This window comes from Drosophila eugracilis, unplaced genomic scaffold (genome assembly GCF_018153835.1).
Source record: "Drosophila eugracilis isolate 14026-0451.02 unplaced genomic scaffold, ASM1815383v1 contig_90, whole genome shotgun sequence".
NCBI classification, from domain to species: domain Eukaryota; kingdom Metazoa; phylum Arthropoda; class Insecta; order Diptera; family Drosophilidae; genus Drosophila; species Drosophila eugracilis.
This window is the reverse complement of record NW_024573812.1, coordinates 8,893,481-8,917,753: the sequence shown is the minus strand read 5'-3', so window position 1 is coordinate 8,917,753 and position 24,273 is coordinate 8,893,481. Positions and strand designations below refer to the sequence as shown.

The following is a 24,273-nucleotide window of genomic DNA, read 5'->3' as shown; positions in this document are numbered from 1 at the left end:
TCAGACGTCAGGCTCCGGCTTGTTTCTCTGTTGGCTGTTTTTATTTCCAGTTTTTTGTTCTTTTTACTTTAGACAAGGACGTGACAATCCTGGCACAAGTCGCCATTGTCAATGGCATTTTCAGCAAGACAAAGGGAAACCAGAAGCGCTCTCTCCCCGTCCAGATTCTCCCGTTTTCCTGCCACTTGAGACGCAGCCAAATGCCCCAGGACGTGTTTGATATGCACTCCATCCTGGCATGGGCTTAATTACAATGGGAAGGACAACAATACAACAATATTGTGAGCACACGAAATATATATAACAAACAACTTCCTTGCCGATGCAGAAAGGGGAAATGTATATCGGATTATAACCACTTGGTAAAAGCAGCTTTCTCCTTATTATTCTATTCGATTTCAGTTGCAGCATCCTCAAGTATCCTGCTGAATTCGAGGAAAAAACGAGGAAAGCGGAAAAGTGCTGAGAATATAACTCAGCTGCATTATTATTTTATATTTCTTGGCACGGAAATTATGTATATATTGCCACTGAAGAGGTATAAGTTGCCTTTTGATTCATAATTCCAGCAGCAGATTAGGTTACCTGCTGGAGTTATCGACTAATAAGTCAATTTTATATTAAATATTGAACATTATTATTCCCTACCCTAGAGGTAGTAAGTAACAAGGTTTAAAATTTCCAAGAAAATAAGAAAAGTGTGTAAAATCTCTAGAAATTTGTGCAGCTTCCTGATTATGAATGCTAATATAATACTCCACCCATGCACCTGTTTAAAATACTTACATATAAATTATTTCATAAGATGGCAAAAGTATTCCTTTTCATTCTAGTTTTCATCAACTCTTTAAACTTGCAATGCATAAAACATGCTTTGCAGTGACTTGGCATCCTTGTGCTCAAATGAACCGGAATTCCTATTTCATGTTAGAATCCATAAAATGAAAACTTTTGCTTTTCCGCCCAGCTTTGCGCTTAAATTAATAAAACATTTAGCCAACTTGAGTGTACGTACACTTTCCTGAGCAAACAAACTAAAATTAACTAAAAATGTTGAGAGTGGCTGAAAGCAGCAGTAGAAACATTAAGTAAACAGCCCAAAAGTATGCTTCAACTTTGGGCATTACATAAATTCCACACACACACACTACACTACAAGTTAAGGCAACAAAAGCACATTAAAGCTTAGATAGCGCGGGGAAAACGAGAAGGGGTGTCCGGAAAAGAAGCTAGCAAACAACCATAACATTTATCACGAACACTTAACTTGGCTAAAAGGGGGAAAACGCTGGTAAAGCGGGGGGAAATCGAGGCGAAAACAATGGTGCTGGTGGGCGGTTTGTTAAATCAATTTGATAAACTGTCAATAATGAGAAATAATTTAATGCGCAGCCTCCAAGTCAACCGGAGAGAAGGAAGGCTTGGGAAACAGATTTCCCTCGACTCATCGTCATAAGCAATTATGATGAACTTGAGCTGGATTTTGGCTCCTTTTCACCCGATTTTCCCCCATCATTCCGCTCCCTGTGTTTGCTATTAGCACTTGCTAAAGTTAAGACAAATTTTTGGTTACTTGGACAAGCAAAAGCCGAGATTTATCAAAGATATCACCGAGATGGACCAGTCAACAATAACGCAAAGTGTCAACTGAAGAGGCCAGAGAGAAGGGGAAGGAAACAAAGCCGGGAAGGGATTCGGAAAACTGGAGGAAAAGCGGATAGAGGAAAAGCAGATGAAGAAGCAACAGAACAGAAAGGCAGGCAGATAACAATGGCAAATATGGCAGCCGAAACACAGGGGAAAACTGTGCCCTCAAATAGGGGGTTACTTTAACAAAATATTTCAAATACCTTAGGAACTTTCGGAGGTATTTGCCTTGAAAAGGGTATGAAATGAAAAACTATTTAAGAGGATTCAGAACAATGCTTCCACTCAGCCTCTTTTACCCTCTTTGTACTCAAAAATATATTCTTAAACCAGATATTACAGACTGCTAGAGCCTTGAATGAATGAATATTTTACATTCATTTAGTAAGATAAAATCTTGAAATTTGTAATGCCTTCTCAACACTTCAAAGATATTTTTTTGAGTTTTTACCACGAATTGAAAACCTTTTTTTCTCAGTGAGCGTTGTCAGAAGCATTCAGAGATCTTTGGGTGCTGACGGCAGGTAGTCGGGGGAGGTAATAGAGCCGGGGACGGGTAGTGGGCCGAGGAATGGGGTGACGACACTGGCGATGTCTGTGCGTGCGTGGCCCGAATCCTTTTGTGCGGGCTGTTGGAAACGACCTTCATAAAACAAACACGCCGATAATGAGTGAACAGTCGTAGGTTTCCCGCAAAAGGAGAGGGTTGCCAAGCCAGGAGCAGGAGTGGCTGGGAGGGAACCACATTTGGTGCCAGGCCACGAATTGGAGCTACCATTCCGACTGTGACTACGGCTCTCAATTCAACGGATTCCCCGGTTTCCTTTGTGAGTGCAACTAACTGGGCGATAATCGGCATTTGATTTGGTGCCGGCAAAAACTTTTCTCAAGAGTCTACCTCTTCCCCACTCTCGCACATTTTCCGCATTTCCCCCTTGCGACAGCTGATTGTGAAGTCAACTCCAGTTCGGCTTTGGCCTGAGTTATGTGATAAAGGCTTTGTCGAGGCTCTCGGCAAATCGATTTCGGTCTGGCGAAATTTTAAAGGTTGAGACTTTGGGAAGAAGAAGGAGCTCTTTGGTGGTGAACGGTAATGATGTGTGCCACCGTAAACGGGTTACGGATAATTGTTGCGGTTTTCGTTTTCAGTTTTGTTGCCGGAAAATTGGTAGAACGCAGCGAACGGAAAAGTTTATAAATGAAGGCTTAACTTATTATCCCTTTTTAAATGGTGTTTTGAAGGCGAAGTTAGTTATTTATTAAATCGTAAGTAAGGATCAGAAAGACATAGGTGAAAGGCCTTTCATTAACTTTTTGTCTTTGTAAAAGTAAATTCTTTAACTCTTTAAGGTCATATCTGCTTTTTCCTGAAATTTAATAGCATTTCTCAACGTAAAATAAGATTTAAAGTACTTCAAAGGTATCTCATTACGTCTAACCCTCCTACGCTCTTGCTCAGCTTTAATCTAATAATTTTTTGCCATTTCTGAGTTTCCCTTTAGACTTTACCTTTTGTTGAACTCTTTTCTCTTTGCCGGAGCAACATTAAGCCAGTTAAGGAGCGGAAGTCATGTTAGCTCCGGCCTGCCATGCCTGCCACGCCCGTCAGCCAGAAACGCCCCCGCTTACTACCCACCTGCTAAAATTTGCATAAAAGATGCTTTTCACTTTTCCAGCCAAAGAAATGAAAACTCAGGCTGCAAATATCTCAGGACGGCTGCCTCCGCTCTTTGCTGGCCCGAGTTGCCTGGCAGCCAAGGGAAATAAAATATTTTTTGGCAAAGGAAAATGGCAGGAGCGAATAGAAACTAAACGGCAAGAAGCGCAGAAGGGAGATACGCGGATAAAAAAAGGGAGAAAGGAGGAGGAGGAAAATAGCAACACATGGAATTTTCCGTTTTTGTAGGGTTTCATTTTTGTTTTTCTGTTGTCGTGTGGAATTAACTTAGCGGAAACGGAAATGGGAAATGGGAAATGGAAAATGGAAATGAAAGCTGCTGCACAGAGGCATATGGCCAGTGTCAAGGCCCAAGGATGATCGCCGACAGCTGTTGGCCTTCGTCCTTCATCTCCTCCGGCTGCTTTGATATGAATTTTCCATGCATTTCCCCGGCTAATCATGCACTGTTAGCAGAACGCTCTCCTGCCGTTCGGACTCTTCTCTGTTTCTGTGGGAATGTGGTCTCAAAATTTGCCAGTAATTGCAGCAGTAAATCAAGAGAGCTGGCCAAGAATATTATTGGGGTTTTTTATATTTAAAAATATTTCCCTCTCATTGAATATCTCACTTAAACAGCTCAGCATCAGCCATGTCAAGGTGGCTATTACCATCATCAGATTGTTATGGGCCTGCTCCTCCTTGGACACTAAACGAGAATCACTTATCATCTATACCGCTGCAGTTTCTAGAGTGAATGCCCGTACCTCCTGGAGCTGTAAAGTTCTCACGGTCGGTCATTGTCTATAAAAACTTTACTGTTCCGTTGAATAGTTCGTCTGGCACTGGCTCCCATTCACTTTACTTTACTGTACCCAGCTCGAGTGGCTACTCTCAACAGCTGTTTTGCTATCCAAAGGGGTTTTATCACTAAGTGAATTGCTCATAGAACTTGCATTCAAAAAGCAGCTTGGCCATTTGGTAATGGACTGGACTTTACTTCTTTTATGGGATAGATATGGGGAATATTAAAATTTAAATGAAGAAAGCGTTTGCTGATAAGATTATTGACTTGGAATTAACTGGCAGTTGGAAAAATGATAAGAAGGCTTGTTGGGATTACAACTTTTTGATAGGAAATCTGATAGATATAGAAGTTTACATTCAGAATTTGTTTGTTTACTCTTTTATCAAGCCAATGTAGGAATCTTTAGTGTTAAGTTAAATTTTGTTAAGATACTAAATGTAGAAATTCAAAAAGGTTCTCTTTACTTTTTCACTCGGCCTACCTTGGGGTAATATAGATATCTCTAGAGCTATAACACAATGGAATCTTTATACGAGTATATCCTAAGAATTAATTTGAATTAATTTCTGAAAGAGTAATAGGTATCTGATAGTCGATAGACTCCACCATGCAGCTCCCGTCTTTCTTTTACCTCTTAACTCCTGTCTTAAATTTCACTTTCAATTTCATGAATCGATAGAATTTCATTGAGACATCTATTTATAGAAGCACTCACCTCATTCCCCCCCAAACTCCTAATTCCCATTCACCTGTCTTTCACCTGCCCCGCTGACACCCGCCCCTGTCTTTGGCAATTGTAACTGTTATTGAAGGCGTTGCTGTTTATCATTTGCCGCATTGCATGACTTTAGCTAGTATATCAATATCAGGGAAGCACCATTTCCCGATGCCCAAGACCCCTTCCTTTCCCTAATCCCTTAGCTGCCATTGACACGCCGGAATAAAGGAAACCGGCAGAGGCACTAATAAAAACCAAACTTGCATTTATGGCCAAAACAAACAAATATTATTGACAAAATTATTGCCGGCGCCCAAAGCAAAATACAAAGGATATAAAACGTTCGTTTTGTTGCACATTTCGTGACTTTTTTTAGGGTTAAAAGGGGAAAGGCTATGGGCAAATCAAGTGCAATCCTTGCCTTGAGCCCACGCAATCGATTTCCCCCAAAAAAACAGAGAGATGTATGCCACGACGGCGTATGAAATCCGCATTTTGGTGCAGTCCTCTGGATGTTTTTTTAGGTCTTCCGTTGACATGACAGCAATATCCGGCGGATACGATTTTTGGCTTCCTGTTGCGGCGAACTTAAACCTATTTATTCTAAAGGTAAAAATAGAAAACAGACTTATAAATCATAATTTAATATGTAGAAATATTTAGGAATTTCATTTTTAAGTCTCCAGTCAGTCATCTTATAAGATTGATTACGATATTCGGAATGTTATTCTTAGCCAACACGGTTTTTAATTACTTTTAAATCAAATTTGAACAGTGAGGAAACTCCCTCTCTTGAGAAACATCTAGAAAATAAGGCCAAATTAAAACAAGTGGCAGAAAACGACAGCCATTGAAAATGCTTACTCTATTACACATTAGATCAAATTTGTGTCACTCCTTTCAATGTCTGCAAGTCAGGAATCTCAAGAGCACGATGTCAAAGCATCATTCACTTGTTATTAGCAATTTCGTAATTGTAATTCAGGAATCTGCTCCCCTAGGAGCTTCCCACTGCTCTTCAGCTTGGCCAACAAGCTCTCAGGGCAAAATAAAGCGAAGCATTTCACGATGCAAAAGTCAAGTCAAAGGAGAAGGAGCAGAAGTGGGTTGCCATACTGCCATGTACTCGCATAAAGAAAGCCACATAAATGCTTCCTTTCTTCCAGTGCCTTCACATTTCCCGCTCCTTCAGCATTTTTCTTTCATTTTCAATGAATGATGAATGCTTGATATATCTCTCACTCTCCCGCCTCCGTTTCCACACATTTTCTTTGAGTGTGTGTGTGTGGGTGGGGTGGGGACGTAATGAAATTAAATATTTAAGCCCGCAATGCCTGAATGGGCAGGGGGAAATGAGTGGAAATGCGGAAAAGTACTGCAAAAAGGACACAAAGCTCGCCCATAACTTTGTGCCTTATGTTTCGAAACATTCTGAGGTTTTGGCCCCCTTTGAATTGCGTGGCTGGGGATTAGGATTTGGATTAGGGATGCGGACCACTTCAGACACTGCGAATGCAACTGCAACATTTGCAGCTGCCACTGCCGGATTAAGCCAACTACTGCGGCATTACAAAACGCTGCCAACGTCATCATAATCAACTTTTCCCTAGACTCATGGTTTTTTGTTTTTTGCTTTAAACCCTTTGGAACGTGCTGACACCTCGCAGAAGTTGCCAACTTTCCACTGTCGATTATTTGCTGTCAAATCAGAATTTATTTTGGCAATGCATTCGATTTGGCCGTTTCTAGCAGACCATTTCAAGGTGTTTGGCTGTAAAGTGGCGCCAACACGTCCAGGAATACAGTCGAAACGGGAAAGAAGTTTGTTCTACGGGAAGTTGAAAGTGTTTTATTGGAGGTAGCTAAGTTTTTCAAAATAAGTTTAGTGAAATAAGTGCAAAACTCCAAGAGAACTTAGGAATACTGCAGTACACTATATTTTATTTAGGTTTTTGACTGTGATTTTAAGGCTAAAACACTTTGTCACGCAGTAAGAATGAGATATAAAACACTTCATGATAGAGTGGCTAAGAAGACCTTAAAGACTAACTTACATTCCATGCAGAAACAAGAAAATCTTTAGAAGAGACTGTAAATTCTAAGTCATGCAAGGTCTTACTTCACCTTAAAGTCAAACTATGAAAGAAGCATTTCCCAAACCTACACAAACCAATCCACAAAAACAAGCACAAGGAAACACAGCCATAATATTTTAATCCATTGAACCTTAAATTCTGTGAAAGTCGGCGAGAAATTACGAAATGCCCCAAACTACATAAATAGCAGACGCATTCGAGCGGCAATGCAACAATTTTTAATTACCATTTAGGCGCTTCAACGAGCATTACAGAGAGGCGAAAAAATAAAGATAGATAGAGGAAATTGCCGGCAGCACTTTGGTCTCGACTTTTCCACCATTTTTTCCATTTGCCAGGCGTTTAACAAAAAATTAAAAGCAAAAAAGAAGCAAAAGATAAATACGGGGAAAAGCGAGGAAGAAGAAAAACAAACGCCTGGGAAATTAAGTCAATGTCCTGCGGGGTCAGTTGCGTTCTGGATGAATGTAATTAACCTTCAGGATAGCGGGCATTGAGTTGGGTCTTTCAGCCAAACGATGGGGGACAGCTGGAGCAAAAGGACAGCAGATGCGAAAAGCCAGATTATTTGGTGTAAATGATGGGTTAACATATTAGAGCCATATTCCAGAAATCGCTTGGCATGCAAAACGATGTGCTGGGAGATGAGAGGCTGAGGTGTACTCGCTAGTCGGAGACATTCATCACTTTAAATAGACCACCAACCACATCATTAGGGCAGTCGCCTTGCAAATTAATTACAATCGAAGCGAAAGGTGGAAAACTCGGGGTGGATGGGTGGTTCAGTGCTACACACATACACCCTCCAAGTATCGGTGGAGAGCAAACTGAGAGCCAAGAAAACCCCGAAATCCACAGGCGAAGTTCCCTGCCATTTCGGCCAACAATGGAGCCTTGCTGTAATTACCTTCTCGCACACAAACACACAGTGGAACACGGATAAAGACGGTCACACACACATAATTAACTCGATAATGAGGACAAAACCCGTAGCCACACGTACAATCAAAGCCAGAAAACCCAATCCCACCCAAGTTGTCGCAAATGTATGTAATGGCATGTCACAGTTGTTGTTCCTGCGGTTGGCCAGGGGGCAACAGGAGGGCTAAGAAACGGGGATATTGGCGAGAAGGGGGGTTAACCCCCTATCCCCTTTGCCCGCTATTTGGTTTTGTTTGCCACGATAATGACTTCCGCTTCGACAGAGCCGAGGATGACAGAACCGGAATTTGTAATTGCTCCTAAGCGTTTGCCATTCTCGATCTCAATTTCCAGCGTTTGCCTTTGATTTTGCTGCCCCAAAGGAAAAACTCTCCCCCTGTTGTTAGCACCCAGCCCCCTGCTTATTCACCATTTAGCCCCACACATCCAGGAATGTGCCAGTGTGTTTTCGGTTTGGAAATTTATACGCATTTGACCCGAATGTCGTTGTGCACGAGGAAAAGCCTCCGGAAAGCGCAAAAAAACAGGTGTGAAAAACTATGCAGGAAAATTGCTGCACCGAAGATTGGTTAGATGGGGATGGGGACACTACAAAGTGTTTGCTATGCTAATTCCTGCAAGGGCGGTATTATATTTAGTAGTTGCAGCAATTGTCGGAACCACTTGAAATTGCAAATTAGAAATGGGTTTGCTAAATATTTGTTAAGTTGTAATGCAAATTGAATTCGTTAAAAGGACAAGAAAAACAGAGCTAAAGAAGGAATTTGAATTTCAGATAAAACTTAACTTTGATTATCGTGTATTTTTAAGAAGGTATGCTAAATATAAGAAAAGTCCTTAAAAATGCTGCCTTGGCCTTAAAATGGCAAGTAAAACTTAACCATTTAATCTCTCTTAATTTATTTCCATTGAAAACCCAAAATAATAAGCAAAATCCCTTAGGTTGGACGGGAATATTTCATGATTAGAGGCAATTGAATTACACATTTGCATAGTCGAGTTAATTCCTCTGGAGATGGCCAAGATACTGAATGGCAAAACCCCTGGCATTTATCGCAGTTTACATTCCAATTGCCATTTCCCATTTGCCAGTGGTGGCCAAAAAGGGAAAGGCAGCGCTTTCCCCCCCATTTGATTGCGGTAAAATGCTAATTAACGGAGCAATGCTCCAGTTTGGTGAAAACTTTAACCCGCTGACAAATGACTAGCAGTCTGGGTTGCGGCAAGGAGTTAAGGCTCGAAACGAGTTAAGCCAACATTTCTTTAAAGTTTTTAACAGACTCTTTAACGTGGCCTAAATATTAATGGGCGCATTACGTATACGCCGCGAGTGGCCGCGATCTGAGCTGACCTGCCCAGGGAATTGTCGGTCTTAAATTCATATCAAAATATATATATTAAATATTCTCTTGCACTGGATTTGGTTCTGCTTTGCTTTAATATTTATAGCAAAGTCCCTCGAGGACCAAATGGCTTTTGTGCGCTCTCTCCTTCTCTATTTGTGAAATTTAAGCACGAAAAAGGTTCGCATATTAAATGCCATGGTCTGAGCATCGAGTTATCTGTCCGTCTGCCTTTCGAGGGGGGCGCCCGGCTATATGGCTCTAAACTTGTTGGTTCCACTGGGGGATTCGGGTTTTGTTTGGTAATTTGTGGAGTGCCGTTCTGCGGGGGAGAAACAAAACTGAACTGGGGAGCGATTTCAATTGGCTGCGGATGGATTTAATAAAAGGTTACGTGGGGGCAGATAAGGTGGCTTACCCTTCTCGATAAAGTTACCACTGTGCTAATGCAGAAAGCTTAGCTTGAACTTCATTGGATTTGGTTTAAATGCTTTGAGCTCTTACGCCATCGCTTATCGTTCATTAGTCAGGCGAATTTTGTATTATTGCCTTAATAATCCTTAAAGAATATTATTTAACTTTGGCTTTTAATATATATAGTGGAGTTATTCGATGTGAAAACTGGGTTTGGGCTAACAAAACCAATTAATCAAGTCATATTTACAGATATGCCTAAAACTATGCTACGATGTTTTAATATTCTTTCAGTCCACGTTAATATTTTCAAAGCATAGTTTTAGGCACTTGCGAAACTCAAACCTCTTGAATTTTCTGTAGCTTTTCTCAATAGCACTTCCTTTTATAAATGTTCAATAACTTTTTATGAATGTCAAGAAAAACATTTTTCGTTTACGTCAAACCCTCGAAAAAATGTTATATGTATTACGTTAAACTATGCTATTCCACCTCCCAATGTTTATTTGATAGTTCGTTCAAATTGCCATTGCCAAAGTCCTTCGGTGCAAATTAATTACATCCTTTTTCCAGGTCTCTATCCCTCTACCCCTCTCTCTCTCTCTCTCTCTCTTTCCCTCTGTCGGTGTGAATGTACGTGAGTGTGTGTGTCAGCACTCGATAAAGGCATTGATCACAGCACAGCTATATATATAGCTCATCCGCCCCGTATGTCCACCCCTTTTGCATTTGGCTCGATTGCAATTACAGCGCGTGGTAGAGAGGGGAATATAAAGGGAAAAGGGGGCTTGCATATTTCATAGTAGCTACGCATAAGTGACACTTGTCAAAACACATTTTCCACACCTCCCACCTCCCGCTTTTCCTTTTGGCCAGAGGCAAAAAAGCATATTTCAAGTGCGGCACTTCATGTGCGTCAAACAGAATGTCGGAGGGAGATGGCATGTGCATGTGCAAGGGAGAGAGAGCAGCACACACTAACACACTTACACACACACACACATCAAAAGCGAACCGAACAGTGAACACCGAACAGTGAACAGAACTGAAAAAGTGCTCAAGTCGAAAGCCCTCGAGTTGTTTTGCAACATTTGAACACGTCAAGTTTTTTAAGGTCAACATGTCGCTGGCAGGCAGGCCAGACATTAGACATCAGACATGGCTAACACCCCGCGGGGGCTTGCAAAGGGGTTTCTGGAGAAGGGGGCGTGTAAAGGGTTGACTAAAGGTGGCTAGCGGAAAATATTGGTTGGTCCAATGTGCGAAACGCCGTTTGCATTCGCAACGATTGTCAAAGGACTGGACTTGGTGGACCATTACTGACATCGCACAGTCCCCTGGTCCGAAGTCCTTTACAAAGCTTCAAATTAGATTATTCCCAACACTTTAACTTTTATTAAATATCCCAATCTATAAATTCCATGGAAATAAAAGGAGAATAAGTAATGCCTAAATGCTAAATACTTCTTCCATGATATGTTTCACTTTTCGGCAACAGAAATATAACCCTAAAATATTTTCGGTTCTTGGCCAAATAAAAGACAGTCCAAATCCCACGTAAGAACTGTTTCCTTCATTGATATCCCTAAAGTCCGCCCACTCTTTGAACAGCACTAGCTTTCGCCTCAAGAAAATCTTAAGAAAACCCCGCCATTTCCTCTTGGAAACCCCTCGCCTAAACAACGTTTATTGTTACTTAGCTTTGGGGGCAGATCCAAGGCTGGTCCTTAGCTCTTCGGATGCCTTGTTTACTCTTTGGATGTTCACGGCTTTATATGCGAAGACGTACGTGAAAACACATACGGGTGTGTGTTGTGTGCGTCTCGGTCTTGTTGGAAAACACTTTTTCACAAAATTTTCTCAAAAAGAATGTTAGACAAACCGCTTTGTTGGCAACAATTTGGGTTAAAACTTAAGTGTTTTGCTTCGAGTTGAAACCAAGCCACTGCCCCTACCCTCTTACCTCTTGCCAGCCGCAGTCCCCTTAAATTCTTTGGCATTGCAGTGCTTTTGGCCTGGCTTAAAACGAAACCCACAAGAAAAGGCGAGCAAGAAGGGCAACTAAGAAAAACCAACAAAGTTGAGGGAAAACGTGGAAATGTTTTTGTGCTTTTCCCTTTCATGCATTCCAAGCCAAGAAGCAGCACAGAAGCAAAGCACAAAATAAGGGAATGAGATTGCCACAAGGAGGAGGTAAATTGTCCTTTTAACTTCTTTCCCAGCTGCTGCTGTTCCATATAAATTTCGTTAAAATTCAGCGCTGCACTTTCGCTTTTCCCCTTAAAAAAACCGCTTAAACAGACAATGAGCAGAAAGTATCTCGGGGAGATGCTCCCGCGGAGGCTTCCTCATTAGACCAACTCAAAATAATTAACAGTCATTACCCAAATGGAAACTGCAAGAGATGCACTGGTGACTACATAACTTAACCAAGGGACCATTTACAAAAGTTAAAAATAAAGATTAAATTTCAATTCAGTATGTGTAATGAGCAATATTTGAATTTATTGATTTAATATTTTGTAAAACTGATCAATTCCCATTACGTAGACCAAATATAAATGAAATTTTTATTGATAGAGCTTAACCCTAGACCGCCTTACCAAACCCCAGGCAATGTGCGTTGCATTGGGCTAATTTGATTGAAAGTTTTCGGATCAAGTTTGTGAGGGTAGTCTTACATATGCCGCAAATTTGAGGCCACATCAAAGGAAAAGTTGATGCAAATATATGTGCGAGTATATGCCCCGAACTGAAACCGAAAAACCCCAAACCAGACCAGAGCCAAACTCCCAGGCCCAACCAATCCATTCAAATGTAAGCAAAGTGGAAAAGAGAGAGACTGCCGCCGGAGTCGCAGATGAATTTGTTTGTTCACATTTTGGGGCTGCATTATTGGATATCTCAGCTCGAACTTAACTAATTTTAAAGTTTTCCAAATGAGAGATCTCTCTCTATCTCTGTGTGTGTGGCAAGTTGTGTAAAAGTTTCCACAGCTCGTGGAATTAGTTGCAATTTTCAGCATCTGGGGGAAAATTTTACATTTTCCTGGGTAGAAGAAATCGGGCTGCTTGGCGGAGGGCAAAGGAAATTGTCTACAGCTGGTTGTGGTTGGCTTCATCATCGTTCCTCATCATCGTGTTTGTCGTCATCCACGTTGACACTTTAAAGTTTAACAAGAATTTAGCCAGCAAGTTCACGGCTCGGTAAACAATTTGCAAGCAATTTTTAATGAAATTTACCGTTGTTGTTATTTATTTACAATTTTATTTCAATAATTCATTCAATTCCTTTTGACATGACTAAACCTTAAACGTATGGGAAAAACTAAAACTAAGTACTTAGATGACTGAATTTATTACTCACCATAACGCTTTTATGTCTTTTTCTGGTAATAAAACTAGTAAATGAAATGAAGAAAAGTTCTTCGAAGCTTTAAAAGGTTAAACCATAATAAACTTAACATATATAACTCCTATTTAATCACTGGAAACCCTAACAAAAACTCAAAAAGAGCAATATAACTTCTTTTAACCAAAAAAACTGATACCTGATAACTCACTTGATACCTTTACTTTTTGCTTTATTGCAGTGAAAAGTTTAGCACTGTTTTTTTCTCACTTTTCTTGCGGAAACTTCTCTTCGACCTGTTACACATGATCCCCGGAATATTGCCAGTTAACCAAGTTAACAAATCCACCCCAAAGGTTCAGTTTCTTTTGTTCGCCACCGACTCGCTTGCCTCATGTTGTTGATTACACTTTGGACGGTCATAAATTTGTATCAGCGAGCAGTGGAAACTCATACAGCAAGTTGGGAAGCGCCATGGAAAAAGAAAAGTCCGCCGTGGGAGAGGGGAAAAGTTTTTATTTTACCTCGGCGAGTTCAAGTGAAACTTGAGAGCAGTGTGGGGCTGTGAAAAAGAAAAACTAGAATCGTGGTTGAATTTTCATTAACTGCTTGTTTATCGAATTGCAATTTGAACCGTTCGAGGGTCCCCCAAAACGCAAATGAAAAGATACAGAGAGGTACAAAATAAATGCAGATACTTTAGCTTTAGTGGATGATAGGACATTCAGATCTATGGATCGTCCTCATCTATACCATCAGTCTCGTTTCTTTTCATTATGTTCCCAATGGGTTCCTGAGTGTTGAAATGGTCAATGAGGCCCCTTAAGTCGTTCACCAAGTGGAAAGCTTCCTCCAATAAATTATCTGATGTCGGGAGGTATCTCAGGAATTCTTCTTCCGTTTTTATTTCCCGGAAACTGCGCGAAAAGTTCTCAAAGAAATCTACTAACGTTTCGTGTAGATCAATCACTTCTTTGACTTCCACAGGGCCCAATAAGCTTTGGACATATTCCGGATTATTGAGGTCTGGTTCGAGTAATGAGTTGTCCGGAACATATGAACTGGTTTCCGCAGAGGATATAGAATTCTGATTATTTTGTGCCTCCTCATCTGGCTCATCCCCGGCTAACATTTCTGGCTCGGATTCATTGTTGAGATCGATTGACTTGTCTTCAAACCCGCCTGCAGCCTGTCCAACATCACCCTCCTTGGCAACTAGCTCCTTAACCCTATCTGCATACCGCAGAGTGTTGAGGGTGTTCTCCACACAGCTCATGGTTGGCGATATCATGGCAATCATGCAGGTCTTGTTTTTCTTACTACCAACGAAAGAGTCCCTCAGCACTTGGGTTAGCTTGGAGCCACGGAAGGGAAGGTGACTTGACTGGAAGCTCAGCGCTCGAATGCACTCCTTGAGGGCCAGTAGGGATTTGTTGATCTCGGCTCCCTCGATGCGAGTTTGGCGATCGGCGGACTGAGTATCTGCTCCACGTTCATTACCCGCCAAATCCACAAAGGAGCACTTGCCATAGGGACCGAAGGTGTCGGGCATGTGGAGTGCTATTTGGAAGACAGCATGTGAACGCGATGACTTGGCGTTTGCTGAAGTCTGCCCAGAAATGCGCTCCTTGCTACCCTGCTCAATCAGTCTGAGAACGTCCTCCACTTTGGTCACCGGCATCTCTGTCAAACCGACCACCACAACCTGCTGTCTGCCATCCTCCAGGACACGTAGGAGTGCTTTTTTCGGAACAAGGAGATCGTATACCTTGGTGCCGTATATCTCAAAGAAGCTGCACTTGATCTCGACCCCCAATTCCTTGTAATCCGGATGCGAAATCTCGTTGAAGACATCCCGCGCTGCCATGGCATAGATGCCAGTTCCGCAATCTTGAATCTTCCCGAAGAACTCTCCGCCCATAGTGTGGGTCTTACCGCTGCCAGTTTGTCCGTAAGCAAAGCAAGTGGCATTACCGCCCTCGAACATGGTCCTGATCAGCGGACGAGCTGTATGGTCATAGACCAGAGTATTTGAGCACTTCTCATCGAAGGTGTAATCGAAACGGAAGGTGTGGTGTTCCAAGTACTTGGTGAGGTCCACCTTGAATCGCTGCTCATGGACTATCAAGGTATCGGGAGTGGGAACTGTGATGATGTCCATGTTCTTCTGGCTCTCTTCCTTCCGACTCAAGGGTCGTTTTCGCACACAAACTGTTATTTGCTGAACATCACCTAAGTTTGGATCCAAAGATCGCAGAGGAGCAAGTTTCAAAGTTTTTTGATACTGACGCAGCATCATCGCCACCTCCCAGTTGGGATTATTGGGGTCCTTGCGACGACATGCATCCTTTTCCTGCTGCTGCACCACTTGGCGAGCCCTTCTCTTCTCCCTTTCCTCCTTCATGCGATTCACCTCTTTCACGACATTGGAGCAGCTTTGATTCGTGCTGGCGATTAGGGACTTGCGAGCTTGGAGGAGACTAGATTTGCATGACAGTCTAGATGTACTTGATCCAGCCTGTTCACGATTTCCCGCCGTAGGAATGTCAGTCTTCCCCACAGCGGCTTGACTGATGGCTTTCATGCGCTCTATAAATGGATTTCCGGCACCGGATCTGCGGTTGGCAATTAATGATCCATCGGAGGGACTCGGAATCATCGAGGCCTTTGTAATCGGTTGATCCTCTGCAAATAAATGATGATTAATCCCCATTAGAACACTAAGGGGCACCTCTTTGCCCTTGACCACTGCGCCCTCGTGCCATTCGCAAGTTACGGATTCCTGTTCCGGATGCTTGGCTACGCAAGTCGCCGGATGGATACGTCCGTCACTTCTCTGGAAAAACAACTGCTCTCCAATCTTGAGTCGATCCATATTTCGGTGGCTTCGGCTGAGGCCTGCACTTCGAAGAATGTGTGTATAAAGTTTATAAAAATATTCCGGTTTAGGACTTCTTCTTGAGAAAACTTAACGAAATTTCCTGGCCACAAACGATTGATTATACAAAATTTCTCCGGCCGATGTAGCCTCCGTACTTTAATGTCGAGTGTGATGTTTGATAATCTAATAAATTCTGACTCTTATGCTTAACACACAGCCTCCTTGTTAGGATTTTCGGGTTTTATAAAAATAAAAGGGTAAGCCGAACCTTGAAGTACTTCGGGAAAGCTACTTTTCCGAGAACGGGTTGACAATCGGGGCAACAGAAAGTTAAAGGTCTTCCTTAAAGTAAATCTAGGTGGGTCTGCAGGCACTTCCCTTTCCATTCAGAGAACAATTTTATGGTTAACATGTTTGGGGTGTTGGCTCGTAAATTCCTTGCCTTGCCTGGTTTTGGGTTAGCAGCTTCTTTTGATATATGGCCCTTGCTCCGTTACGGGTTAGTACTTTTCAAATTAGATTTGCCCACCCTTCCCTATATATATATATATATATGTGTGTCATAAACCGAAAAGAGGACCTTTCTGTATTTACACAAGCGTGCACATTCCACAAATAAATAGCTCGGCTGAGGCAGCTCTCGTTTTGTTGTCTAGACTCGTGATTGGAGGACAATTAAAATACGAGCACTCAAGGGGAAACCCTTCGAGGGATCAAACAACATGCTGTTCCCCACTCAGTCAGGTGTAAAAACTAATTTACGGCAATGCCACTTGAATGGCCGCCCCAAAAACCGCAAACGAAACCTCAAGGTGAACAATTTTTTGGGACATGAGATGGGGGAAAGTATACTATCTGGTCTAGTTTCGTATCAGTTACTGGGTCAGCATGGGGTATATGGACCATAAATCTCATGGCTGCTGCAATCAGGCCCTGCAATAGCAATCTGCATCAGAAATCAGCGAACAGTGCCAACTTGTCAGGGCCATATAGATAGAGACCAAACTGGAAATGGCGTCAAGGGCGCCATAAATGAGAATTTCCGTTTCATTTCCGTCCGTTTGTTTGCGTTTGCCGGTGTGTGTGAGTGTACCGATGTGCTTGTGTGTGCTTGTGCGGTTCATTTGTGGCCCATAATGAGCAGGGAAAACGCCGTGGCTCTGTATCGATTTTCATTTAAAGTGCCAGCCGGACCACCTAATGGCATTTGGTGTCCCGAATTTATGGCAACTTGACCTCGGCCATTTGTCAGCATTAGAACACAATTGGATAACATGGCCTGGTTGGATGCAGTCAAGGACATCATAAATGCGAATATCCGCTGAAGTAAACCTAAACCCACACGGCAACCATACAATTCAATTAAATACAGCCTTAGAAAATTCCAAGCAGTCTTCGGGGAATATTTATGGGAACTCCGAGGTGGAGCCACAGAGACACATAAATTTGTTTGCTCCGGACGCGATAAGCGGCCAACATGTTGATACACAGGCGAAATAAAATATGTCGCCTGAATGGAGACCAGGATGCGAACCCCAAAGATTTATGCGGAAATAATCGCTGGCGGCCATAAATTATAGCCAGCAGCTAGAAGAAAATCTCCGATTCATCGATTTTCCATCGAGATGTCAGTCACAAACAATACTTTGTTTTATATCTACAATATGTTATAGAACACACACACACTCGGATCAGCCAACACTAACACACACACACGTTTAAATTGGGAACACAGGAAATAGCGCGGTAGATTCAGGAAAATGTTCATAGGCAATTTCCATATGATGCAGCACACTCGAAGGGGCACAGCTCCTGAGGGAGATGATCAACGGTAAGCTTGATTGTTCAGTTGGTAAATGCTATATGGGGTATATAACTCAAAGCCTACCCAGAAGTCTGAGATCCGGTTCATATAAAGGATCAATGAGGTGTTACGACTGCAGGATGCATTTCATGTCCCGGTGAGCACAAATTTTCTATACTAGCACGAACCCTTCTTCGATTGCTTAGTTCTGTTTTTTCTTTATAAATTTGAATATTATTATACCTTAATATCTTTCTAAACTCTGAATACATTCTGCTTTAACTTTCAGCACCAACATGCTCATCTTGGACTACAAACAGTACAAGGCAGCTCGACGTATTCAAAAAATATGGCGTCGATTCTACACCCGGAAAAACTTTGAGGACAGAAGGAAGGCGGCCATAACCATTCAGCGCTGGTGGCGCGGCTTCTCGGTTAGAAACAAGTACTATAGCTTTGTGGAAAATACTTTGCAGAAGCGGGTTGTGGAACACTACCACAAGTCAGCCACCAAGATCCAGGCCCTGTTCCGAGGATGGTGGAGCCGGCGCACGATTCACGACCACAGCAAGTTGCTCAGGATGCAGGTGTGCGCCGCCGAGGATCTTCTCAACTGTGTCGCCTTCAAGTTGCATCACCTACTTCGAACCTACTCGATTCCAGGAGTCTATTCGCTAAAGAACTCCAAGTGAGTTTGGTTTAGTTCCATAGATACACCTTGCTTAAAGAATTTTCCACATAAATATCGAATTTCACCCACAGCTGCTTATCGCGAATAGAGAAACTCTTGGCCAGCTTGCACTTTCGATTTCACAATGGTAAGGAGAAACAGCAAATCGCGAAAAATATCGCCGACAGAAATGGGGAACGTAAAAATTTTCAAAAAAGTGATAAGTACAGTAAAGTTCCCTTTGAGGGGGCACGCTATTGGAGCCAATGCAGGCCAAAGTGCGACTTGGCCTTGAAAATGTCCAAGGACATTGACAAACGCATGTACAGGATCATTGACATGTACGATGCTTCTCAGAGGGAGGCCCATAAGGCATTGGTAGAGAAGAATTTAAAGCATAGTAAGCTGAAAATATATATATTTATACTTATTATTTCGAATTAAAAACTTTAATTTTAATTTCCAGAAAAACAAAATAAGCTTTTGCGTAATATACAGAAGTCAGCAGAGCATAATAAACGAGACTTTTGCGGCGATGTGATTGCCAGTATGCGTCGTTGGAAAATTCTGGTGGATAACAATCTCCATGTAGACAAAAACATCTTTAGGAACCCGGAAAATCTGGAAAGATTCTTATCGGAAATATCACAGCTTGTGACGGAGTTTGAAAGCTGTACCTGCTATTGCCGTATTCCCGTGCTAACAGAAATCTATTGCGGCTAAGAACGTGAACGTGATTCGTAGTGAACAAAGTAACTGAAATAAAAAACTGTACTAATTTTAAACTAACATTTATTTTCTGCTATGGTGATGGCTATGGGTTCTGCAACATTGAGCTTCGATGTGTCATATAGACCGCGGGCTATCGATAGTTTTGGTTTCCTCCTCAGCTGAATATCGCACTGAACATATCGACTGCAAAGAAGAGGGAATTAGTTGGACATAAACATAGCTTAAGATGAAGACCTGTTTTCTCACCAAAAATATTGCCGAAAAAACGCATGAGAGTGGTGAAGAACGAAGGCCTGTGGATGTCGTCCAAGTTATCCGTCATCTGATCTGTTTTTTCACATTTTCCATTTATTTATTAATATATTGCTTGTTAGTAACATTCAGAGGCTATTTCTTACCCAAATTCTCGCAGTCCAAATGTTGGTTAAATGCACCTGGGCCTGGTGGAAAAATGACAGCAGGTGGATCCGGTTCCATGGCAAATATGAAATGACGGTCAAATTAAAATACTTTCGCAGTCGAATATTAGGACAAGAAATTTGGAAATAATTTGTTGTTTCTTTAATCTACACTTTAAAATGTGGTTTGTACAGCTTAGAATTTGGAAGTGCAGTCTGGCATGAAGGAAACTCAAAAGCATATGCCAGGCCTACTTGGTTTAGGGGAACTTTGAGATGAAATGGAGTATCATGAATTTAGATCAATGACTAGGCATTAAGACTAAAGATAACTTATTAATCGGGTCATTAATCCACAATTTTGAAATCTCCAGCACTTTTTAGAAAACAAGGCCATATCAGGTGTGCTCACATTGAATGTCACAAAACATGCAATTTGGCCCTCCAACTTTTACCTTCTGACACAGCTGCGAATTACGAGCCAAGTGTACGATTTATGTGGAAAACTTTTCAAGGCGAAAACATTAGGCATCCGAAGAGAAAACATGCAAATACTGAATGGATTTTCTCAGAACCTGTCCCTGAGTGAGCATAAATTAAGAGGCCAGTTGCTGTTGCTTTTAATTAGACACTAAAACTCGGCCTTGCCTGACCAGAGGGCCAATGCCCAGTGTCCAATGGCCAATGGTCGGGGGCTCTCTTTCTGGCCAGGACATCAAAACAGAGCTCGGCACAGCGGGAGAGTTTGGTAATTGTACGGCTGGCCCATCATCATCGCCATCTCCATAATAATCACCATCCTCAGATATGCAATTAGAGGACAAACGAAAAATGTGTCTTGGTCAGGCGCTGTCATCGTTGCCCAGGGACAAATACATATTTCCCAGACTCCCTGGCCCACATATATATATATATATATATACTGAAATTAACCATATTCATCAAGCCCACAACTAAATGCAACATTTTTGGCCGCTAATGACGAGCCGTTGTCGTCGTCTTGAATGGCAACTTGTATTGCCCCAGGGCCAGGTTCTTTATCACTCGGTTAATTACTTATGGGTGATACCCACCCCTCCCGACCTTTTTTGTGGTCACTTGCCACAGCTGCTAGTCCTTGGCTGCTGTTTCTCTCGTCCTGGCTAACGAATTTCGTTTATTTTGCGGTTGATATGTCAGGTCTCTTGACATGTTCCAGTGGCATTATTATAATGAACCTCAGGCTAACCAACAGGTAAGAGTCTGCTTTTGCTTTGGTATTTAAGAAAGATTTTATTTATAAGATTGAAATTTAAGCCCAAATTCCTTATGATCCCTAACTTGTAATGAAATCAATGCAAAAAAAAACACAAAAAACAGCTTAAATATAGAAAAAAAAATTAAAAACAAAAATGAACTAATCTAAGCTTATTAAAACTTTCCGACAAAATGGTAAAAACATTTGCCCAAGCTAACGAAACTTTTCCATTTGTTGTTTTTCCTCTCTTGTTTGCCAGCTGTGGGGAAGCTTTTGGGAAAAATCTCAAGCCGCTTTTTCCAGCAACATTGGGAAAGCGGGCGAGCGAATGGGGTTAAGCCTTCGAAATGATGTAACCAAACCGAAATGGATTCCTAAAAATAAAAGTTGCATTGCCAACAATTTCACTTTCAGTGCAGTTTTAATGCATTGTGTGTGGCTCGTGGGCCGCAAAAATTTCGGGGTTTTTCCGCTTCTTAATTAAATGTGTTAAGAGCCCAAAGTTGGCCAACTTGCAGCTGGCCAAGATAGTTTTTTGACAGTTTCTCGATCACAATATGCCAGCCAGCCTTGCATAAAGTGTGCATATATTTTTTTTAAGGATTGAAAATGTTAAAATAATATCCTTTAATCAAGTTAGAGCCCATTTGGCTGGCTATTTAATGGCCTAGTTCCTAATGAGCTTACAAGGAAAACTCCCAGGCGTTTCCATATGCTGTCTGTGACCCTTTTCATGGGCTGGTTTCCAGTGGGTGGGGTGGGGCTACTGTAACCGCAACACAAGGCGTTTCAAATGTTTCCTTTCAAATTAATTAGAAGTTTGCGGTAAGCAAAGCAAAGCGAAGCCAAGTTGCCGGCTTGGCCTTTCGGCGATGGCAGTCGTTCATGGACATCATCATCATCCTCATTGATGGCAACCGACTAGGCCACAAAATGGTTTTTGGCCAACAATGAAATCTGAGTTCTAATTGCCGGCACACAAACATATAATTAACTAAATAATGAGATGAGTAGGAGGGCGATGGGCGGTTGCCTCTTGTATCTTAGCCATTTGGCTGCTGTTAACGGCATCCGTAATTACCTTTGATATGCTCAGCCACACTTCTCTAAGAGTTGGGGTTTTTCAATTAATGTTTGGCAAATGTCTTTCCAGGTACTACGCACACTTTCCCGCTTTGTTTCGCTTTGTAAAAGTTTTTTAATTTATTGGCCATAAATTCAACAGCATTTTGCCATCATTGGCACCTGCCCGAAACAGTTAAGCCAAATGAACAAATGCTCGAACAGGAAGTTCAACATATTCATTTTGTTTTTCCTTAGGTTTGAGTTGGCTGACATTTATCTTAATTGCCAGAAAAATAGTAGAAAATAGAACAAAAATGCTGAATGTTCGATTTTATTTACTAATGTTTTAGATTTATTTGAAAACTAATAAATTGAAATGGAAATAGTATGTGAAGTTTTTTAATTACGCTTAGGCTTATATTATATTATTTAACACAATGTTCAAATTTATTTCGATCTGATCGTCGTCACGTCGTTTTTGCTTCGCTTGGGCACGTCTTCACTTCGTCACAGCTTTTTGGATTCCCTTCTTCTTCTTCCTTCCTTCAGTTCTCGTTGCTTCTCTCGTCGTTTTCTACTTCTCCCGTTGCTTCCCTCGTCGTTTTCTACTTCTCTCGTTGCTTCCCTCGTCGTTTTCTACTTCTCTCGTTTTCTACTTCTCTCGTCTTCGGCTTAATCTTCTTCGTGGTTTCTACTTCTTTCGCCAGATGGCCACTCGTCGTTCTTGGTATTTCTCTAATATAAAAAAAAATATATGCAAAAATAAATCATGTAAAAATGTTGTAAGTAATAGGAAAATGTCTTGTATAATCTTTAACAATAATTTCTCAATTAAATAAATTATGAATCTATATTAAATATTTGATTTATTACAATTTTTACCAAGAAATAATCTAAAATAGAAATAGAAAAATAGTATTCCATTGATGCTTTAACAAATTATTTTATATTAATTTTAAAAATTGCAAGACATTAAATTAATTTACCGTAATTAAATTAAACTTAAACTTTCTTAAAAATAAAATAAAAACATCCCTTAAACTAATTTTATTAAAAGGGGTTAACCCTAGGGTTAGCCAAGTGATCTAAAAATCCTAGCAAAGCAAGGCCAAGACTGAGGTGAGGCTGAAGCGAAAAAGACAAAGAGCAACCGATTAACATTTATTGGGCCTGAACTTTAATTTGCCTTGTTGGCCATGTTGGCTTACCGTTCGCTGGCCTTTTGGCCATTTGACATTCGAACCGTGGCTGGATTTATGGGATTGCCTGTGTCGATTAGTTAGCCATAAATCTTTGGTGTTTGCTTATGGTCAGCAGTTCAGCTGATTGGCTCTGTGACCTCGAACTAAATGTTTCACGCATTGTTTTGGATTTGCCACTTTCCCCAGATATCTAAGACCTTCTTTCTCTCTGACAGCGAAACAAATTTACGAGTCATGGTTGGAATACGTTTTCCTACTTTCTCCATCATTGCAACATTAACAGGTTAACTCAGTTTAAATGAAATCTGCGCTGAGCGAAATATAAATATGTGAACAGCGGGAAAGAAAGGAGATGGAAACAGCGCAGGACTACTTACTAATTTGCAAAGTTTTTACGCTGAACTGAACTTTAACCCTGGCGCAGGTGCTAAAAATGATTTGCAAAATGCAAAACTTTCCGTTATAAATTCATAGCCATATATAACTAACCGAAGAGGTGAAAAGGAAAGCCAAACGATTCGCAAAGAAGTTAAAATTGCTTAAGTTTTATATACATTTCTCGTTGACTACCATAAAATATGCAAAAAGTTTAATCAAATTTTAGCAAATCGCCATGGTCGAAATTGTATTTTTTTAGGTTTTTTCAGAAGTTTTTGCGGCGGGTTAATACTTAAAGTTTACAACTAAAAGGTGAGGAAATAATTTAAGGATCTAAACAATAATTTATTTTTAAGATTTACGTTTGTAAATGATTAAACCTAATTTAAATAAATTTATACATATTTTAAAATCCCCCAAAAAGTATGCTACTAAAAACTGATTTTGCTTACAAAAGGCAATCCAAATTGACCGAAAAAGAAAACAACGTCTAAAACCCAATAAGAACGTGCCAAAAATAGCCCTTCATGTGACAGGCAAATGGATAATTTTGGAAACTCCCACGCAAATAAAAAAGGAAGAAGGATAACTATAAAACGGAATATTTACATTTCCCCTTCCACTGGATGTCATAAATCTCATACACCTGGCTGTGAATGTGTAAACGCCCACACACTGGCACAGATAAATTCAGTGCCAAAATATTTAAAGTCTATTTGTTAAGGCCAAGAACCAAAGGTAAATTGCGGCGAAAAAAGCACGAAAACCTCACCGGAAAAACCGCGAGAACCACCTGAAAAATGAGAAAGAGAGCGCTATAGCGGTGGTGAAAGAGACGGCAGATGAAAGCCCCAGAGAAGGCCCCAACAATTTAACAACTGACTTCATGTGAACTAAGCATACATGCAAGTGTGTGTGTGTGTGTGTTAG

General features: G+C 41.2%; 4 protein-coding genes across 5 annotated transcripts; 1 reads left to right on the top strand and 3 right to left on the bottom strand.

Moving 5' to 3' along the window:
* Positions 1 to 3,592: 3,592 nt before the first annotated feature.
* On the bottom strand, positions 3,593 to 4,048 carry LOC108112413. The gene is made up of 2 exons (XM_017222254.2): positions 3,936 to 4,048; positions 3,593 to 3,870 (listed from the first exon to the last, which is right to left on the bottom strand). Exons 1-2 carry the CDS (start codon positions 4,033 to 4,035, stop codon positions 3,761 to 3,763), a joined length of 210 nt encoding a protein of 69 aa, XP_017077743.2. The 5' UTR covers positions 4,036 to 4,048; the 3' UTR covers positions 3,593 to 3,760.
* Positions 4,049 to 13,566: 9,518 nt separating this feature from the next.
* On the bottom strand, positions 13,567 to 16,009 carry LOC108112240 (kinesin-like protein Klp59C). The gene has a single exon (XM_017222061.2). The coding sequence runs from the start codon at positions 15,849 to 15,851 to the stop codon at positions 13,707 to 13,709; it is 2,145 nt and encodes a 714-aa protein (XP_017077550.2). The 5' UTR covers positions 15,852 to 16,009; the 3' UTR covers positions 13,567 to 13,706.
* Positions 16,010 to 17,534: 1,525 nt separating this feature from the next.
* LOC108112320 (abnormal spindle-like microcephaly-associated protein homolog) lies at positions 17,535 to 19,116 on the top strand. 2 transcript variants are annotated; one of them, XM_017222150.2, is made up of 5 exons: positions 17,535 to 17,688; positions 17,753 to 17,818; positions 17,951 to 18,349; positions 18,424 to 18,731; positions 18,798 to 19,116. In XM_017222150.2, the coding sequence occupies exons 1-5, from the start codon at positions 17,618 to 17,620 to the stop codon at positions 19,052 to 19,054; spliced, it is 1,101 nt and encodes a 366-aa protein (XP_017077639.2). In that variant the 5' UTR covers positions 17,535 to 17,617; the 3' UTR covers positions 19,055 to 19,116. The 2 variants fall into 2 exon arrangements, with proteins under 2 accessions (XP_017077639.2, XP_017077638.2); XM_017222149.2 differs by having other exon boundaries at positions 17,750 to 17,818.
* LOC108112321 lies at positions 19,107 to 19,685 on the bottom strand. Its single transcript, XM_017222151.2, has 3 exons — positions 19,462 to 19,685; positions 19,310 to 19,390; positions 19,107 to 19,246 (listed from the first exon to the last, which is right to left on the bottom strand). The coding sequence occupies exons 1-3, from the start codon at positions 19,538 to 19,540 to the stop codon at positions 19,218 to 19,220; spliced, it is 189 nt and encodes a 62-aa protein (XP_017077640.1). The 5' UTR covers positions 19,541 to 19,685; the 3' UTR covers positions 19,107 to 19,217.
* Between the last annotated feature and the right edge of the window lie 4,588 nt (positions 19,686 to 24,273).

Excerpts from the sequence above, each read along its gene's own strand:
- LOC108112413 (XM_017222254.2), bottom strand. The coding sequence starts at position 4,035 with ATGATAAGTGATTCTCGTTTAGTGTCCAAGGAGGAGCAGGCCCATAAC. Across the intron at positions 3,871-3,935 it reads GCTGATGCTGAGCTGTTTAA|CTCTCTTGATTTACTGCTGC; the intron begins GTGAGATATTCA and ends ATTCTTGGCCAG.
- LOC108112240 (XM_017222061.2), bottom strand. The coding sequence starts at position 15,851 with ATGGATCGACTCAAGATTGGAGAGCAGTTGTTTTTCCAGAGAAGTGAC.
- LOC108112320 (XM_017222149.2), top strand. The coding sequence starts at position 17,618 with ATGTTCATAGGCAATTTCCATATGATGCAGCACACTCGAAGGGGCACA. Across the intron at positions 17,689-17,749 it reads CCTGAGGGAGATGATCAACG|AAGTCTGAGATCCGGTTCAT; the intron begins GTAAGCTTGATT and ends AAGCCTACCCAG. Across the intron at positions 18,732-18,797 it reads AGAGAAGAATTTAAAGCATA|AAAAACAAAATAAGCTTTTG; the intron begins GTAAGCTGAAAA and ends TTTAATTTCCAG.
- LOC108112321 (XM_017222151.2), bottom strand. The coding sequence starts at position 19,540 with ATGGAACCGGATCCACCTGCTGTCATTTTTCCACCAGGCCCAGGTGCA. Across the intron at positions 19,391-19,461 it reads TTTGGACTGCGAGAATTTGG|ATCAGATGACGGATAACTTG; the intron begins GTAAGAAATAGC and ends GTGAAAAAACAG. Across the intron at positions 19,247-19,309 it reads TTTTTTCGGCAATATTTTTG|TCGATATGTTCAGTGCGATA; the intron begins GTGAGAAAACAG and ends TCTTCTTTGCAG.